Raw genomic sequence first — 20,593 nt, forward strand, 5'->3', positions numbered from 1 at the left:
TTTTACCTGAATGTCAACACAGTCGACATGGCCACAGTTTAAAGTGCACCGCTGCGCTCGCAATGCGTCAAGCACGGTGCCTCGCTACGCTCGGCACACTATTTTATTCTCCCACCACGCCCTAGTGGATGGTAGGGCATTAAATACCGCCTGTCGGCACATGTCGGCATGGGTTTAGGTCGACACATGTGTTAGGTCAACACGGGTTCGGTCGACATGGGTTTTTTCACTGTTTTTGGAGCCGACATGTGCCAACAGGCGGTATTTCATGCCCTACCATCCACTAGGGCGTGGCGGGAGAATAAAATAGTGTGCTGAGCGCAACGAGGCACCGTGCCCGAAGCATTGCGAGCGAAGCGAGCGGCTGTGGTTCACTTCCAACTGTGTCCATGTCGACTGTGTTGACATTTGGGTAAAAAAACAGCGAAAAACCCCACGTCGACCTAACGACCTGTTGACCTATCCCATGTCGACCTAATGCATGTGTCGACCTAAACCCATGTTGACCTTGTCCCATGTCGACCTAGACACCTGTTGACCTTCACCCATGTTGACCTAGAGCCCTGTTGACCTTCACCCATGTCGACCTAGAGCCCTGTCGACCTTTCCCCCTGTCGACCCAATGGTGTCGACCTAAGTATGGTTGATCCACACCCTTTAAAATGACATCCACTGTTTTCTATGGGTGAAATGGGTTGAATGTGAATGGTACAAAAGTACAAAAACGGTATTGAAATGGTAATATACCAGTTACAACACGCAATGTGAAAGGGGTTTAACTGGCTTTAGACCCGTTTTAAAAAAAACGTTTACAAAAACAGGTTGAAAGCAGGTTTGTAATGTGAAAGCAGCATTAGAAAACCCAGTAACTTCTATTGCCATTTGGTGGGCGATGTAAAAGCCCTGTACACATGCTTAGATTTTTCCCTGTTTTCGATTCGATTTTGCTTATAGGAGCAAAATCGAATCCACATCAAATGGTTTTTGTGTCACTTTCGATCTGCATTCGATTCGATGCGCGCTCCCGTTTTCTCAAAATCGAATAGAAAAATCTACTGTGCAGCCAAGGAAATCTCGAATTCGATCCAGTAAATCAAATGAGTACATTGTGCGTACATTGTGAAACCGAATCGAATGCAAAAGTACAGATCTAACGCCAAATCGAATGGGATGATCTAATGCCAGATCTAATAGAAAATCGAATCTAACATCAAATCTAAAGCAAATCTAAGTGTGTGTACAGGGCTTCAGAGTCCTGCAAAGTGCAGATGTCTGCGTAAATATACAGTAGATAGACAGACAGACAGACATGACTATTACGGGTAAATGTACTGAAGTTGAGATGTTGCCCATATCAACTATTCAGCTTCTAGTTCTTATTTATTTAGCAACTTCTAGAAGATATTAGATAGCATCTGGTTGCTATGGGAAACATTCCATCTTCAATAGAACTCACGTCTTAGTAAATTTACATCTTAAGCCCTGTACACATGCATCGATTTTTCCCAATTTTCGATTCGATTTTGCTTATAGAATCAAAATCAAATCGAATCCTAAATGAAATCGAATGGTTTTTGTGTCACTTTCGATCTACATTCGATTCGATGTGTGCTCCCGTTTTCACAAAATCGAACAGAAAAATCTACTGTGCAGCCAAGGAAATATCAAATTCGATCTAGTAAATCGAATGTGTACAATGTACCATGAATGTATATCGAATTCGATATCTAATGCAAAAGTACAGATCTAATGCCAAATCGAATGGAAAGATCTAATGCCAGATCTAATAGAAAATCGAATCTAACATCGAATCAAAAGCTAATCGATGTGTGTGTACAGGGCTTCAGTGTCTGCCATCTTCAAAACTAATTAGAGTAGGGGGACTGAGGAATCACAGCGCGCTGACCACAAGCCGTAACATGAGTGACACTGTTCTGCTTCATTTCAGCTTAAGTGGCCCTTCCAGAGACCTTTGTAGTGGGAGGCGGCTGTTATACACTGAGGAACAATGTTGGCTAAAGCCGTTGTGCATGATAAATAAGATGCACTCATCAATAGGAATGTGTGTGTGTGCTCCTGCCAGCGTACTACTTAGCTGTCCAAACTGACCGCCCATGTCAGGCCCCGCTTATTGCTCCGCTGCGCACCGCCAACAGTCTGCTATGAGAGAATGCAATAAATGCATCACACAGGGCTTTATGGATGTGGGAATAGTGGGTGAGGAATTCAACATCTTCCCATGTCCTCTGTTTATTGCATAGTGTGAAAGTGGTGTCCCCAGCAGCACAGAGTATGTCAGGAGGTGAGTGATGTGTCAGTGAGGGCAGGGCTGCACGTGACTGGGGCAGTGACATGATGTGAGGAGGGGAATGGAGGCAGCAGGAAGCCACAGACTGAGAGTTATATAGTGGGAGGAGCAGGGTCCCCAGCAGCACAGAGTATATCAGGAGATGAGTGATGTGTCAGTGAGGACAGGGCTGCATGTTGCTGGGGCAGTGACATGATGTGAGGAGGAGAATGGAGGCAGCAGGAAGCCACAGGCTGAGAGTTATATAGTGGGAGGAGCAGGGTCTCCAGCAGCACAGAGTATGTCAGGAGATGAGGGATGCGTCAGTGAAGACAGGGCTGCATGTGACAGGGGCAGTGACATGATATGAGGAGGGGAATGGAGGCAGCAGGAAGCCACAGGCTGAGAGTTATATAGTGGGAGGAGCAGGGTCTCCAGCAGCACAGAGTATGTCAGGAGATGAGGGATGCGTCAGTGAAGACAGGGCTGCATGTGACAGGGGCAGTGACATGATATGAGGAGGGGAATGGAGGCAGCAGGAAGCCACAGACTGAGAGTTATATAGTAGGAGGAGCAGGGTCCCCAGCAGCACAGAGTACATCAGGAGATGAGTGGTGTGTCAGTGAGGACAGGGCTGCATGTGACAGGGCAGTAACATGATGTGAGGAGGGGAATGGGGGCAACAGGAAGCCACAGACTGAGAGTTATATAGTGGGAGGAGCCGGTCCCCAGCAGCACAGAGTATATCAGGAGATGAGTGATGTGTCAGTGAGGACAGGGCTGCATGTGACAGGGGCAGTGACATGATATGAGGAGGGGAATGGAGGAAGCAGGAAGCCACAGACTGAGAGTTATATAGTGGGAGGAGCAGGGTCCCCAGCAGCACAGAGTATATCAGGAGATGGGGGATGTGTCAGTGAGGACAGGAATGCATGTGACAGGGGCAGTGACATGATGTGAGGAGGGGAATGGGGGCAGCAGGAAGCCACAGACTGAGAGTTATATAGTGGGAGTATCAGGGTCCCAAGCAGCACAGAGTATATCAGGAGATGAGGGATGTGTCAGTGAGGACAGGGCTGCATGTGACAGGGGCAGTGACATGATGTGAGGAGGGGAATGGAGGCAGTAGGAAGCCACAGACTGAGAGTTATATAGTGGGAGGAGCAGGGTCCCCAGCAGCACAGAGTATATCAGGAGATGAGGGATGTGTCAGTGAGTACAGGGCTGCATGTGACAGGGGCAGTGACATGATGTGAGGAGGGGAATGGAGGCAGCAGGAAGCCACAGACTGATAGTTATATAGTGGGAGGAGCAGGGTCCCCAGCAGCACAGAGCATATCAGGAGATGACTGATGTGTCAGTGAGGACAGGGCTGCATGTGACAGGGGCAGTGACATGATGTGAGGAGGGGAATGGGGGCAGCAGGAAGCCACAGACTGAGAGTTATATAGTGGGAGGAGCAGGGTCCCCAGCAGCACAGAGTATATCAGGAGATGAGTGATGTGTCAGTGGGGACAGGGCTGCATGTGACAGGGGCAGTGACATGATGTGAGGAAGGGAATGGAGGCAGCTGGAAGCCACAGACTGAGAGTTATATAGTGGGAGGAGCAGGGTCCCCAGCAGCACAGAGTATATCAGGATATGAGTGATGTGTCAGTGAGGACAGGGCTGCATGTGACAGGGGCAGTGACATGGTGTGAGGAGGGGAATGGAGGCAGCAGGAAGCCACAGACAGAGTTATATAGTGGGAGGAGCAGGGTCCCCAGCAGCACAGAGTATATCAGGAGATGAGTGGTGTGTCAGTGAGGACAGGGCTGCATGTGAAAGGGGCAGTGACATGATGTGAGGAGGGGAATGGAGGCAGCAGGAAGCCACAGACTGAGAGTTATATAGTGGGAGGAGCAGGGTCCCCAGCAGCACAGAGTATATCAGGAGATGAGGGATGTGTCAGTGAGGACAGGGCGGCATGTGACAGGGGCAGTGACATGATGTGAGGAGGGGAATGGAGGAAGCAGGAAGCCACAGACTGAGTTATATAGTGGGAGGAGCAGTGTTACCAGCAGCACAGAGTATATCAGGAGATGAGTGATGTGTCAGTGAGGACAGGGCTGCATGTGACAGGGGCAGTGACATGATGTGAGGAGGGGAATGGAGGCAGCAGGAAGCCACAGACTGAGAGTTATATAGTGGGAGGAGCAGGGTCCCCAGCAGCACAGAGTATATCAGGAGATGAGTGATGTGTCAGTGAGGACAGGGCTGCATGTGACAGGGGCAGTGACATGATGTGAGGAGGGGAATGGAGGCAGCAGGAAACCACAGGCTGAGAGTTATATAGTGGGAGGAGCAGGGTCCCCAGCAGCACAGAGTATATCAGGAGATGAGTGATGTGTCAGTGAGGACATGGCTGCATGTGACAGGGGCAGTGACATGATGTGAGGAGGAGAATGGAGGCAGCAGGAAGCCACAGACTGAGAGTTATATAGTGGGAGGAGCAGGGTCCCCAGCAGCACAGAGTATATCAGGAGATGAGTGATATGTCAGGGAGGACAGGCTGCATGTGACAGGGCAGTGACATGATGTGAGGAGGGGAATGGGGGAAGCAGGAAGCCACAGACTAAGAGTTATATAGTGGGAGGAGCAGGGTCCCCAGCAGCACAGAGTATATCAGGAGATGAGGGATGTGTCAGTGAGGACAGGGCTGCATGTGACAGGGGCAGTGACATGATGTGAGGCAGGGAATGGAGGCAGCAGGAAGCCACAGACTGAGAGTTATATAGTGGGAGGAGCAGGGTCCCCAGCAGCACAGAGTATATCAGGAGATGGGGGATGTGTCAGTGAGGAGAGGGCTGCATGTGAAAGGGGCAGTGACATGATGTGAGGAGGGGAATGGAGGCAGCAGGTAGCCACAGACTGAGAGTTATTTAGTGGGAGGAGCAGGGTCCCCAGCAGCACAGAGTATATCAGGAGATGAGGGATGTGTCAGTGAGGACAGGGCTGCATGTGACAGGGGCAGTGACATGATGTGAGGAGGGGAATGGAGGCAGCAGGAAGCCAAAGGCTGAGAGTTATATAGTGGGAGGAGCAGAGTCCCCAGCAGCACAGAGTATATCAGGAGGTGATTTATATAATATTACACAAAACAGAACTTCCCTGCGCTGAGTTATCCCTGCGCTGTTATCCCTGCACTGAGTTATCCCCGCACTGAGTTATCCCTGCACTGAGTTATCCCTTCTGGGTTCTGTATCGGACAGCTGCACTAATGATAATAAATTACCTGCCTAATACATATATAATATATAACTAGGTGATTCATCGCGCCCTACGGGCGCTCTTCACACCGGCGTAAGGGGCTGCGCCCCCTTAATTTGTGAACATTTGTATATGAGAAAGATGGTTAGAATTGTATGAAAGATGCCTGTATTGCAACTTGAGTTATAGGTGAAATGTGTTAAATATGATGTGGAAGGGGGTGTGTATTGTTTTGTTTAATTAAAAAGCGGTTACAGAGTAAGATGTACATTGATAATGTGGATGGTACAGTGACATTTGTGGGTGTGGGGGGCTGTGTGTGCATGTTGTTTAGGTGTGTGTGCAATAGTATAGTAGGGTGTTTCTGAGTCAGCGGCTCCCCACTGGCGGAGGTCACGACACAGGAAAACAGGAGGCTGGGTAGTGATAGGGGTGTGTGGGCATACGGGGGACTAAAGAGGAGGGTGGGGGACACTGTGCAGCTTCTGCCAGTGGGTGAGGGTCCAGCGTGGCAGTACAGGAGTACAGGGTGGTGGCCCTTAGTCAGTGTCTCCTCCTACTGGGTGGGAGTTCAGGTGCATGAGAGCAGGAGGCTGGGCTATGAGGAATGATAGGGGCATGTGGGCAAAACAGCGTCAGCGACTTCCCAGTGGTGGAAGTTACGGTTCAGGAGAGCAGAAAGCTGGGTAGTGATAGGGGTGTGTGAGTATACGGGGGACTAAAGAGGGGCTTAGGGGTGCCGTGAATTGCGGGAGGGGCGCAGGTGAATCAAGGGAGGGAGGGGGCGCAGGTGTCGGCGAATCGCGGGAGAGGGCGGGGGTCCGCAAAGTGTGGGAGGGAGCGTGAATTGCGCGAGGGGGGGTTGCAAATCGCGGGAGGGGGGGTGCGCGGGGGGGTCCGTGAATTGCAGGAGGGGGGGGCACGGGGCGCGATTAATTACCTAGTTGGTTATATATTCTTGTAGAAGGATGGTAGGATGTTGCTGTCATTCAGAATGCATTTACATAAACAGTAATAGCAGCAGTAAAAGATCTGACTTAAAACACCTACAGTAAAACAGAACAGGTGTTATATATTATAGCACTGTGCCTCAGCTGCGCCATGCGCTCTCCTGCACCATTCTGTAATATAGCGCTGTGCCTCAGCTGCGCCATGCGCTCTCCTGCACCCTCCTGTATTATAGCGCTTTGTCTCAGCTGCGCCATGCGCTCTCCTGCGCCCTCCTGTATCATAGCGCTGTGCCTCAGCTGCGCCATGTGCTCTCCTGCACCCTCCTGTATTATAGCGCTGTGCCTCAGCTGCGCCATGTGCTCTCCTGCGCCCTCCTGTATTATAGCGCTTTGTCTGAGCTGCGCCATGCGCTCTCCTGCGCCCTCCTGTATTATAGCGCTGTGCCTCAGCTGCGCCATGCGCTCTCCTGCACCTTCCTGTATTATAGCGCTGTGCCTCAGCTGCGCCATGCGCTCTCCTGCGCCCTCCTGTATTATAGCGCTGTGCCTCAGCTGCGCCATGCGCTCTCCTGCGCCCTCCTGTATTATAGCGCTTTGTCTCAGCCACCACCAGCGACAGAGATAAAGTCATCGGTCCCATGGCGGTTCAGCGGCTGTGTGTAAGAATACACATTCTTCTGTCTGATAGTAAGCAGCTGTCCGCACTGTAGCACTTGTAAAACATGTGTCGTATCTCATGTGTATTCTCTGAGGGGTTCCCGCAACTATCTGCTTCATACATGGAAATGATAACCAGGTGTCAACAGATCAGCACAAACACACAAACAGCACTTACAGCCGCACGGCTACCTACCACACACGCACACACACACACACACACACACACACACACACACACACACAGAGGGTGGGGGGGGGGGTGCTCCTTATGCTGCAGAAATATACCGAAAGCCAAAAATAACGACTTCTAAAATTATAGATAACAAATAACAGATAACTATTCTAAAAAAAAAGTGGGTGATAAATGAATCTAGAAACAGTTTTGAAGTTTTTTTTTTGTTGTTTTTGGTTAGTTTTTTTCTGTACTTTTTGATGTTTTTTAAGAAAAAAAAAAAGCAAAATCTGCCATCACGTGATTCTACATAAAGACCAGATATATGTTTATAGGATTGTTACATTCCCACGTGGTTTATAGACCGCTTCCTAGCTTGGACACAGAGGGAAAGTTAAAAAAGATACTTTGTTCACATAACTTGTTTGGAATTTACTAGGGATTATATTACAAAGTTCCTGTATGTATATAGTTTATGTGAACATCCTCATTTTGTTACATAAAATATTAAAGGGAAAAAAATCTAATAGTTATAGTGTCAAACACATATACAGTATAATATGCTATTTATAAAAAACACATTTTAACCATATAAGGGCACAGTCACGGGTACATCTCATTACGCTAGTGAAAACTCGGTTAAGGGGACAAGTGAGCTGTATTAAGTGCCATGCAGATATAGCAGTACGTACAGTAGTAGGCCTGCATTCTGACTGTGGACACCATTCACATCTCAGCCACCGAATATCCCACTGAAAGTGTGAAGACACCTAAGCGGATATCATGTTCCTAATCATGTTCACAACTCCCGACCTTGATTGAAGCCATTCTTGGGTATATGAAATTAAGCTCCAGTACGCCACAAACGGATATACCTTAGAGTATATTAGATTTTGTCAATGTCCATCTGAAACCATTAACCTGATTGATTCATTGTTACCCCTGAAGAAGTCCCAAGGGACGAAATGCGCAGGGTTATTGCAGACCAATATATATCTATGGTCGAAGCGGGTACCAGAACCAGAAGAGAGAGAGAGAGAGAGAGAGAGATAGATAGATAGATAGATAGATAGATAGATAGATAGATAGATAGATAGATACAGAGGAACCACCACACTCCCCATTCCTAAGAATCGGGTGACTCTAGTAAATACAAATTCACCCAGCACTCACCAAAATAAACGAACTCACCTTAACATTCAAATAATCAATTAAATAAATAATGGGGTTTTAGTTCATGAATTGATCAATGCATTTAAGCTTGCAGCCCATCGCCAAGGGACCCCATTTCACTGCAAGTCCTACACTAACAACTGGTCCCTCAAGATCCTGGCAACTACTGACACATCATAGCTAAAATTAAGGTGAGTTTGTTTATTTTAGTGAATGCTGCAGCTAGGCTGATCTTCCTAGCCAGACGTTCATTGTCTGCTGATCCGCTCTGCCAGTCCCTCCATTGGCTGCCCATATTCTACCGTATTCAATACAAAATACTTCTACTCCCATATAAAGCTATTAACCATACTACACCAGCTTATATCTCTTTACTTATTACAAAATATCTCCCATCTCGACCACTCCGCTCTGCACAAGATCTGCATCTCTCTTCTGCACGGATCACCAGCTCCCATTCACTATTACAGGACTTTCATCGGGCTGCTCCCGTCCTATGGAATGCCCTTCCACGCACAATAAGACTCTCCACTAGCCTCCAAACTTTCAAGTGTTCCCTGAAAACTCACCTCTTCAGGCAAGCCTATCATATTTATATACCGCACACATAACCCTCTGAGGCACCTATGTATTATATAGCTTCCCTTCTGGACCTACAGGCTATGCTATTACTGGTGCCTGTCCTTGTGTTTCCCTCTTATATCCCTATAGATTGTAAGCTTGCAGCAGGGCCCTCCAACCTCTATGTCTGTCTGTTTTACCCGGTTTGTTTTTTCAGTGTGGTCATCAGTTGTAAAGGGCAACGGAATCTGCTGCGCTATATAAGACGCTGTAACGGAATCTGCTGCGCTATATAAGACACTGTAACGGAATCTGCTGCACTATATAAGACGCTGTAACGGAATCTGCTGCGCTATATAAGACACTGTAACGGAATCTGCTGCGCTATATAAGACACTGTAATGGAATCTGCTGTGCTATATAAGACGCTGTAACGGAATCTGCTGCGCTATATAAGACACTGTAACGGAATCTGCTGCACTATATAAGACGCTGTAACGGAATCTGCTGCGCTATATAAGACACTGTAATGGAATCTGCTGTGCTATATAAGACACTGTAACGGAATCTGCTGTGCTATATAAGATGCTGTAACGGAATCTGCTGCGCTATATAAGACACTGTAATGGAATCTGCTGCACTATATAGGACACTGTAACGGAATCTGCTGCGCTATATAAGACGCTGTAACGGAATCTGCTGCACTATATAAGACGCTGTAACGGAATCTGCTGCGCTATATAAGACACTGTAACGGAATCTGCTGCGCTATATAAGACGCTGTAACGGAATCTGCTGCGCTATATAAGACACTGTAACGGAATCTGCTGCGCTATATAAGACACTGTAACGGAATCTGCTGCGCTATATAAGACACTGTAACGGAATCTGCTGCGCTATATAAGACACTGTAACGGAATCTGCTGCACTATAAAAGACGCTGTAACGGAATCTGCTGCTCTATATAAGACACTGTAACGGAATCTGCTGCGCAATAAAAGACACTGTAATGGAATCTTCTGCGCTATATAAGATGCTGTAACGGAATCCGCTGCGCTATATAAGACACTGTCACAGAATCTGCTGCGCTATATAAGACGCTGTAACGGAATCTGCTGCGTTATATAAGACGCTGTAACGGAATCTGCTGCGCTATATAAGACGCTGTAACAGAATCTGCTGCGTTATATAAGACACTGTAACGGAATCTGCTGCGCTATATAAGACGCTGTAACGGAATCTGCTGCGCTATATAAGACGCTGTAACGGAATCTGCTGCGCTATATAAGACACTGTAACGGAATGTGCTGCGCTATATAAGAAGCTGTAACGGAATCTGCTGCGCTATATAATACACTGTAACGGAATCTGCTGCGCTATATAAGACACTGTAACGGAATGTGCTGGGCTATATAAGACGCTGTAACGGAATGTGCTGCGCTATATAAGACGCTGTAACGGAATCTGCTGCACTATATAAGACGCTGTAACGGAATCTGCTGTGCTATATAAGACACTGTAACGGAATCTGCTGCGCTATATAAGACGCTGTAACGGAATCTGCTGCGCTATATAAGACACGGTAACGGAATCTGCTGCGCTATATAAGACACTGTAACGGAATCTGCTGCACTATATAAGACACTGTAACGGAATCTGCTGCGCTATATAAGACACTGTAACGGAATCTGCTGCACTATATAACACACTGTAACGGAATCTGCTGCGCTATATAAGACACTGTAACGGAATCTGCTGCGCTATATAAGACACTGTAACGGAATCTGCTGCGCTATATAAGACACTGTAACGGAATCTGCTGCACTATATAACACACTGTAACGGAATCTGCTGCGCTATATAAGACACTGTAACGGAATCTGCTGCGCTATATAAGACACTGTAACGGAATCTGCTGCGCTATATAAGACACTGTGACGGAATCTGCTGCGCTATATAAGACACTGTAACGGAATCTGCTGCGCTATATAAGACACTGTAACGGAATCTGCTGCGCTATATAAGACACTGTAACGGAATCTGCTGCGCTATATAAGACACTGTAACGGAATCTGCTGCGCTATATAAGACGCTGTAACGGAATGTGCTGCACTATATAAGACGCTGTAACGGAATCTGCTGCGCTATATAAGACGCTGTAACGGAATCTGCTGCGCTATATAAGACACTGTAACGGAATCTGCTGCGCTATATAAGACACTGTAACGGAATCTGCTGCGCTATATAAGACACTGTAACGGAATCTGCTGCGCTATATAAGACACTAACGGAATCTGCTGCGCTATAAGAAACTGTAACGGAATCTGCTGCGCTATATAAGACGCTGTAACGGAATCTGCTGCGCTATATAAGACGCTGTAACGGAATCTGCTGCGCTACATAAGAAACTGTAAATAAATAAATAAAATATAGAGGAACCTTTGCGAGACCCCTCACTCAGTAAGTAGAAGAGACATTTGTTGGTGTCATTTATAATTTGCCCTAACGAGCCATAGCTGGACTTTCTGTCTGATTCCTGATCCCCTCTCCTCGCATCTAGCAGGATTTACGACTGTTACGGGTACACTGCATTGGGCACGGATCCACTATTGTAGATAAAGAAACTGGAACGCTTAAAAAGTACTTTGTGGTTTGTAAAAAAAAGAAAAAAATAATAGTAAAATGATAAAAACAAAATGTTCAGTTGGGTCTATATATAGGCAGCGCGCTGGGCCCTTTGTTTCAGTCTGCAATATAAACAGTCAATCACTGGCTCATCATTATCATTATGGCGTCTGCCGCATTCTCCCGCCAGGACAACCGCAGAGAAAATCGCGCTTGGCTTCCGACCAGAGTTGTTACGTTATTCAGATTTAATTTTCTTTCCATCCATGTAGGCCTGTAAAAAGATACTAACTAGACAACCTATGACCTAGAATTTAGGTATGGGGATTCTTATGTTCCTGTTACCTGGTATTGGTTTGTAAGCAGAGAAGATGAAATCATACAAGACTATGGAGAACAATGATATCACCGGAATCTTTCCGCTGTTCTCCCCGTCTCCTTTCTCCCTCTGTATTTGGACAAGTTGTTTTTGGGGAAAACATCAATTCCCTGAATTAAACATCTTCTATACTTATTCATCAGAAAGTTACAAACAATTGAAGTAATTATGCTTTGGTAACTTAATATAAGCTGTCAATACAGTATGTAGCCCATTTATCATTAAATGTCTCTGGCTTATTCCCAAAAGCACAATTTTCAGGGATACAAATGTTTAGTATCAAACAAACGTATCACTGTCAGAAAAACTGTATCTGCTGCAATCCCTCCAATCCTATCTGTAACTGAAGCTCCCACTCCATAGGGAATGTGATTCACCAAGCTCTGGGATGTGAAGCCACCGCAGCCAACGTCATCTGAGGATGACATTTGCTCACCGTAGCCTATAGACCACACTTCACATCATTAACCAGCAGAGGGAACTCCTGGCACCATTCCCATGCACAGATACCCCACTGCCAAACACCCCTTGTCCCCGCAGTTAATACATACCGCCGGCATGTTGCATTATGATTTTGCATGCTAACATCAAATGTGTTTATTGATAAATGGGGATGACTGAGTTGGATGCCATCACGGCCGCCATTTCATCTTTTTGCAGCATCTATGGTAGGGACCAATTACGTATAAAGAGGTCGGCTGTAGCATAGTTTAATATTCAAATAGAGGGACACACCCATTGCCATCAACTGCCATTCCAAACTGATTCACTGGCAGTTGGTGTTTCTCCATTATTTGAATTTTAAACTGCGCTGCTTTCAAACACGTACAGACACCCTATAAATAACTGCCACTAATAATGATGGTGACAGTGATACCTGATGTTGGGCTGCGTTCCTCGTATATCGGGGGAATGAGCATTGTTGGCCGCTGACATCAGCCCTACGTCTCCCTGTACAGTAGTAGGAATCCCCCATGTCTGCTTACACAGTCTTCCCAAACACAATAGCAGCAGGCATCGTCGCTGATGTAAATCTCGGGCCATTACCACAATATAAGTAATTCCCTATAAACATTTGTGGAGTGTTTCATCTGGGGTTTGATTGAACCAATCTATCACTGTGACAGAATGAAACCAGCAATTTGCTTTTATCAAATGCAATATAAAACACATGGAAATACTTTACTGTGCGCTTCTTGGATCCGTTCCTGGGGCAGAAGACAATACGGCGAAGGCTACTTGCATTTGCTGAGTTATTGTTTTCTTAGGTGGTGACCTGGAGATATTACTTCTACTGAGCTCTACATCTTATTTATAACTGTATTTTCTGTAAGATAAGGGGGCAACGGAATTGATGCAATTGACCTGAGGTTAGTCCACATAAATTATCCAGCTTAACCGTCTTCTCTCAAATGGAATAAGTGCATTTCTGTATGAAATATTACTTATACGCTGCATGTGGAATGTAGGAAGGACTGTATACGGTGATGGCTGGCAAGTCAGGAAGGGACGGGCGGCTGGCTGATGATCAGGGTTTGGGCCCATTGTGTAACAATGCACCGCAGTCCAAGCGCTAGCTTGGGGGAGTCAGTGCTGTGGGGGCACATGGTCTCTACAGATTCCAAAGGGTCTGAACATCAGTATGGAATCTTCTGAAAATGTCCTTCCAACAATGGCTACCGACTTGCAGGAAACAGATGCTAAAGGTCCTACTGGGCAGATGGAGGGATGCTAGAGGTCCTACTGGGTAGCTCATATCACTACCCCTGGAAGTTACGGATATCAGGTAGCAATATATTGCCCTTGGCAATGAGCATGTAACCCTCTAGCAACGAACATTTAACCCCCATAAAATGGGTATGTACCCTCTGACAGGCATTCAACCTCCTTGGAATGGGCATGTAACCCCCTGGCAATGAGCATGTAACCCCCAGACAATAAGCATGTAACCCTTGGGAATGAGCATGTAACTCCCGGTAACAAGCAAAAAAACACTGGGCAATGGGCATGTAACCCATGGCAAGGGGCATGAAACCCTATGACAAAGAGCATGTAACCCCCTTGGAATGGGTATGTAACTCCCTGACAATGAGCCTGTAAACCCCAGGCAATGAGCATGTAACTCCCTGGCAATGGGCATTTAACCCTCTGGAAATGAGCATTTAACCCCCTTGAAATGGGCATGTAACCCCCTGTCAATGAGTATGTAACCCTGTGGCAAACCCTGTGGCAACAAGCATTTAACCCCCTTGGAATGGGCATGTAACCCCCTGGCAATGAGCATGTAACCCTTAGGCAATGAGCATATTACCCCCTGGCAATGGGCATGTACAAGCAGAAAACCCCTGGTACAAGCATGTAACACCTGGCAATGAGCATGAAACCCCTAGCAACAATCATGTAACCCCTGGCAGCAAGCATGAAATCTCTGTCAACGAGCATGGAACTCCTGTTTTGTCCATTTGCTAAAATGCAGCTTTTCAATCAGGTCTGAATTAGGCCCAGAGACATGACATAGCCATTACCTCCTTCCTTGGAGCAGAGCTTCACCAGATTATGTACCGTGTCCATCAGCTCCAGCTGCTGCTTCTGGAGGATGCTGTTATTGTTGGTGGCCTTCGTCAGCTGCTTCTCCAGCTCTTGGATGATGTAGTTCTGCCGGGACACAAGTCCCTGTAGCGTTTCCTTCTCCGTCTTCAGCGTTTCCAGCTCCACTTTATGTCTCCCTTCCATTTCCAGGATTTTCTTCTCCAGCAGACTGTACAAGAGGGGGGAGAGGAATAACGGGGTTATAACGCAGGATACAGAGAATGTCAATGTAATATACTATGCGTCCGAGCCTGGGCTTATAGAACTGTGATAACAATTCCAGGCGCTTACAGCTATCAGGGGCCTTACGCAACTATCCGACCTTATTCTGAGCTTGATTCAGACCCAGCCGCTGTTTGCAAAGTTGCAGATGACTGCGAGTAGAATTGTGAAAATATCGCTATCCGCTATCCACCTGCGACACAATTCTCAAAACATCAAATAATATTTCCAGTCTGTGCAAATGTAAATAACTCTGACACTTCCACAACTCTGCGACAGAGACAGGCTGGGCACGCCTATATATTTTTCTGACCCTCTCAGAAAACAGGCGGTTACCACCCCCAAACACAATGGCCCTTATTCTGATTGACGCGGACTTTACCGCATTCTTACGGATCGCGTCTTTTCGGCGTCTGCGCATGCGTGGAGAACGCAACGCGCATGTGCCACGCCTTGACTCCGTACCAGTTCGGCCAAATCCCGTACAAAACTGTTCCCCGCAATCAGTCGGGAAATATGGGCGTATTATGGGCGTCATGCGGAATGTCACATGGGCGTAGTTTCAAAGTGGGCAAAACGGGGCGGAAACATGGGCGGACACGGGGGAGTACACTTATGTTGGGGGGCGTACATTCGGATAGCACTCCGAATGCACGCGATCAAAAGGGGAAGAAATGTGCGGTGTCCACAAGTGTACTATTGCTTTGCGGACACCACTCGTTCATGCGGTAGGCGAACGTACGCCTAATGACTACAAGCATTAACACCTGAACCCAATAGAATCTACTCCTTTACTCATTACTCACTAATAGGCCGCTTGTCAGTGCTTTAATTGAAACCATTGCACTTCAATTGCTGTAAGGGTTAATGTGTGCAATGCATGTGTTAGGCATGCTTGTAAGGATATATTGGCATCTAATTGATTCCAATTCCAAATAAGCAGTTTTTTATGAGGATAGGTAATTGAATAAGTGGGTCATGTGATGTCTTGCAGAAGATACTTAATAGTGGGTTGTTTGGCGTAAATACTCCGCTTACGTGCGGTAGCACCGCTTGGCTCCCGTTCGGATGCGGTATTCCCGAGCATACTCTGTAATACTCTGTAATACCGTGCAGAATCTGAGTGTTTCTCCCGCACACGCATGGTTTGTATGTCGTCCGTAAACACGCCCTGTTCTTAAAGAGTGAGTCCGTCCGAATGCGGAGGACACGTGGGCGTTTCTACGGACGATGGCCGCATGCGGCAAAACACCGTAGCGTGCGGACCGCTCCGTAAGAATGCGGGAATATCTGCACCGATCAGAATAAGGGCCATTGACTATTGCAAGGGAATTATGATTTGATCCTTACACTATTTCTGTTGCTATTTGGGTTCCTGCATGTGCGCTATGAATGGTATTCAAACAAATTTAGAAATTGCACAACAGTGGTCAATCTGAACCGGGCCTCTGTCTCATCTTCTGCACTTAGAATAGGATAGGTTTACAGTAAGTGGTGTTACTAGTGGTGACAACGGGGTGGATGTACTGTATGAAGCAGTGATAAGGGAGGAGAAGTGATAAAGTGCCTGGTACTTTATCACTGACTGGCACTTGTTTCCTAGCACAGCGCCCGTCGGGTCCCATCGCATACCATGTGCGCTCGACACACTTCGGGCTCCGTGGCTCGCTGCGCTCGCCACATATATAAAATCAACTCCACGCTGACGTGGATAGTGGGGGTATGAATAGGTCGGAGGACGCGTACCGCCGCCCCTCGCGGGCTCGCTGCGCTCGCCACGCTTCGGGTTGGCGTTGATGGTGGCATGGCGTTAACAATGGGGAGGCATTCTACATCATAATTAACCATTAGGGTGGGTATACAATTAAAAATCGGGTCTGGGGGGCATTTAACATTGGATCCAATGTAAAATTGGGTGTCAGGTACAATTTAACATTGGATCCAATGTAAAAATCGGGTCGGTTGCGTCGCATCGCATGCGATTTGGTCGCATACGATGCGATCCGACCGATTTTTCAGACCCGATGTCATACAACTAAAATCGTGGGCGCCGTGCTAGGAAACAAGTACTCACTGACCAATCAGCTCCCTTATCCATTATCACTGCTTTATACGTCTACGCCAACATCACTTATGGAGGTGGTGAGATCACACATATAATAGCACAGGGTGACCACCAGACAAGGGGGTAGATGTATCAAAGCAGAGAGAGATAAAGTACCATCCAATCAGTTTTTGTCACATAAAAACTGTCCAATTAGGTGCAAGTTGCGAGTTGTTTCATGAAACTCGCAGGCATTCGCTTAAATGCTCTGTCCTGTGAAAGAATTTTCCAGTCCAATGAAAAACGACTATTATAGGTACTCGTTGTGAGGGTCAGTCATATGTGATGTGGGGGGGGGGGGGGGTTGTATTAAATGGCTGATTTGTGCATTTATAAAAAAAAATTACTTGATGCAATAAAAACAATGAATGAAAAAAAAAAGAGTAGGAAAAAACTAGCTTTGGGGATGCTTTTAGGTGACTGAAAAAAGCAAAAAAAAATTATAAATAGAATAACTCTAACTCTAATTTAATATGGGTTGCACAACAAAGCAAGGAAAAAGTTGATTTGGGGATAAACTGAAGCCATTTTTACCCCCCCCCCCCCCCCCCAAAAAAAACAAAACACAAACTATGTAAGTATTGGACTATTTAAGCTAATTGGGAACTTCCAATTGCCTAATTAGTCATGAGGGGGGGGGGGGGGGGGGGGGGGGGTGTTAAGAGGCTCTGCATGCTGTACTGAAAATATAACTGGAATTGTAGTAAAGGTCAGCTGTAAACCGATCAAAATCACTGTTGTCATTTCCAGGCACCAAACTCACATTTATTAATATTTAAAAACGAATATAAAGAAATCACCTGTTGGGTCTTGTCCTCTGCAGTCTTAAGGTATATATGGAGGACAAGTCCCTCTCATTCCTTGGCAGTAAAGGGGTTAACAGAGTTTCCAAACTTTTTTATTTTATTTAGTAATGTTACGTCTCAATTCCAAAAAAGAATATGGACAAACCATAATTACAAAAAAGTGTCTTGTATCGCTTTCACACTGCCAAAACGTTTCAAAAACCGGTATTTTGAAACGGTATTTAAAACGGGTCTGAGCCTTCACATTGCAGTACATTACCGTTTTAAATACCATTTAAGTACCCGTTTAATCCTTGGAACACGTTTCAAGGCAGAATGCAGGGGACAGCCTATCACAGGTCTGTATTCTGTTGTTTTTACTAAATACCGTCTCAGAGCCATTCTCACTGCATAACAAACGGCTCTGAAACGTGTAGGACTCTGCTTTTTAAAAATTTTGAAATACTGGTTATCTTTAACCGGTAAATCAACTCTGGCGCTTTCCCACTGCAGCCTGAAACATTTTAAAATGGAAAAAAAACCAGAAATATACCGTTTAACAAGTGCGGTGTGAAAGGGGAGTAAAACAGCAATTATTAACAATTGTATATACAGTAAGTACCTGGTGTGTTTAAATCTACAGTGTTGACCATACAGGACAGTTACCTGCAGGCTCATACTGTACAATAACTATACACATTTGCATCATTATAATTTGCATATCTACTGTATGCTCATCGAAGGAGAGAGGCCTCTGATCACAAGAACTTACATTCTAGAGGGACTACCAGACAGATTCTGCTATGTAGACAATGTTGAGGTTTCTGTAAATTGCCGATGTTTTGCCGCTGCAGACAATATCCTCAGAAACCCTTACTACGCACATGCGAACTGCATTTGCGAATTTTGCACCAATTTAACTAAAATTTAACAGAAAAATAGGCTGAGCTGTGGGCGTGTAATGGGAGTGTTATGGAGGTGCTTTTACACATGGACGAATACTCTCATACTATACTTCTTGTCTTCCTGGAAGCTGCGGGAGGCTCCAGAATTTCCAGGAAGTCACCAGCAGTCCTGTAATCGTAATTGGCTCTCCCAAATCTTGCCCACTTCCTAGAGAAGTGGCCTGGAGGGAAAAATCCACTGTAATCCCAGAAGGGGGTGGGGCTAAAATATGCAAATTGCATCATTAAGCCTCATCCCCTACACACAGACCCATGAATCCTGGGCATTTTCCCATCTTGCTGGGCGGGACTAATGCTATAACAGCCTAACCCGCACCCTAGAAGCGGCCAATAGCATCATCAAAACAAAATAACTAAATAGAATTGTGCTTAATAATGACAAATGTCACCATGGCAACCTAGTGCAACTTAATTTCGCAGAAGCCCCATTAAAACGACACATATTTTCCGTAAACGGCGATTTCCCCAAGAATAACATGTCCGAGCCTTTATCTTTCTGGTTGGTATTTGTGAATAATAAATTACGGGATGTGCAACATATTTATTATTGGAATGTTAGTGGCATTTTTCTTCTCCGTGACCCTGAACTTGCTCCTGGAGCTGGAAGCTGCTTTTCCTCTGTTAAGATAAATGGCTGCGGCTACCCCAGAGCCCTATTAGGTTTCTGTATTGCTATTATCTCCCGTTATCTTCTCTAGAGTATAACAAACAGCAGTGCGATCCACGCTAGTACCGCGGGCTGCGGTTAGACCCACCGACTGCTACTCATTAGAACGGATTTGCCGCCAATTCCAGCGGCATCACTCAGAGGCCTGTCACCAGTGATGAGACACCCGTGCCCCTGTCTCGATGCTCTCTTTCCACTGTTCCCATATCAAAACCAGCTGCTGTGCTCCTGGATCCGCACCGATGGGTCATAGGCCTTTCAGCCTGTTTGCTTAAGCTGTAATGGATCCTGTATTCCAAGGCCGCACATAGAGAGGAACATCAGAGGAGGAAATGGTCATCAGTGATCCATCAGTGATCATCCGTGAACCTGATCTATTCAATACCTGTTCTGCAAATAAAATCTTTCCTTGTACTGTAGTTTTTAACAGTGGCGGATCCAGAGGAGGGGCTACAGAACAGTTCAAGATTCAAACAGGGGAGCCGTACCCAGTGCCAGTGAGTCAGTTTGGAATGGCAGTTGGTGGCAGTTGCTGTGCCTCCCTTATTTGAATTTTGAACTATGATGCACCCCCACCTCTGGTACGGCCACTCTGGTTGTTAATGTAGAATCCCGGAACACTTAGCGGTCCTTGCATATGGCCGCTGGAGGGTGAGCTGTGCAGTGACAACAGAATCCCAGCTTATTGTCTGCTCCGTTGGCCCAAGTCTTATTCGTCTTACAAGTACAAGAGGAAAGGAGTAGGAGTATCAGGAGCTACGAGGGATAGTATAGGAGATGGAGAGGGAGGGTTAAGCTGCATGGTGCGGGAGTTAGGGATAGGCACAAAAAAAAAGGGGTTAGGGTTAGACTGTAGGGCAATGGAGTTAGGTTTAGGCAGAGGTTAAGGGGAAGGAGGAGGGTTATTATACTTACCTAAGACCCTGTTGGGGTTCCCTCCTTCGGCATGTTGGTGTTTGTATTCTGCCGGGCCATCATCCCTACTGCCGATTACCATCAGGTCAGCAGTGATTCATTACTTTGTTCAGACAATGACCCACTAGGAAGATGAGGGAAGAACGATAGTATGTGTCTCATGGTCTGAGGGTGGTTTATTATACTGAAAGCAAAACCATTCATATCGTTCTTCTTATTTTACACTCCCAGCAGGAGGCTGACGTCTGTACATAAACTTACCCACAGGTTTAATGTCCTTACATAACAAA

The 20,593-nt window shown here is 46.2% G+C and overlaps 1 protein-coding gene across 2 annotated transcripts in view; it reads right to left on the reverse strand.

Annotated features, from left to right (window-relative positions):
- ANGPT1 (angiopoietin 1) overlaps positions 1 to 20,593 on the reverse strand; it is a 240,888-nt gene that overhangs the window by 56,562 nt on the left and 163,733 nt on the right. For both annotated transcript variants that reach the window (XM_083186694.1, XM_083186695.1), the window contains exon 4: positions 14,582 to 14,814. In XM_083186694.1, coding sequence (XP_083042820.1) covers positions 14,582 to 14,814 — 233 coding nt within the window. The remainder of the gene's footprint in view (positions 1 to 14,581; positions 14,815 to 20,593) is intronic.

This window comes from Crinia signifera, chromosome 5, assembly GCF_055691185.1.
Source record: "Crinia signifera chromosome 5, ASM5569118v1, whole genome shotgun sequence".
NCBI classification, from domain to species: domain Eukaryota; kingdom Metazoa; phylum Chordata; class Amphibia; order Anura; family Myobatrachidae; genus Crinia; species Crinia signifera.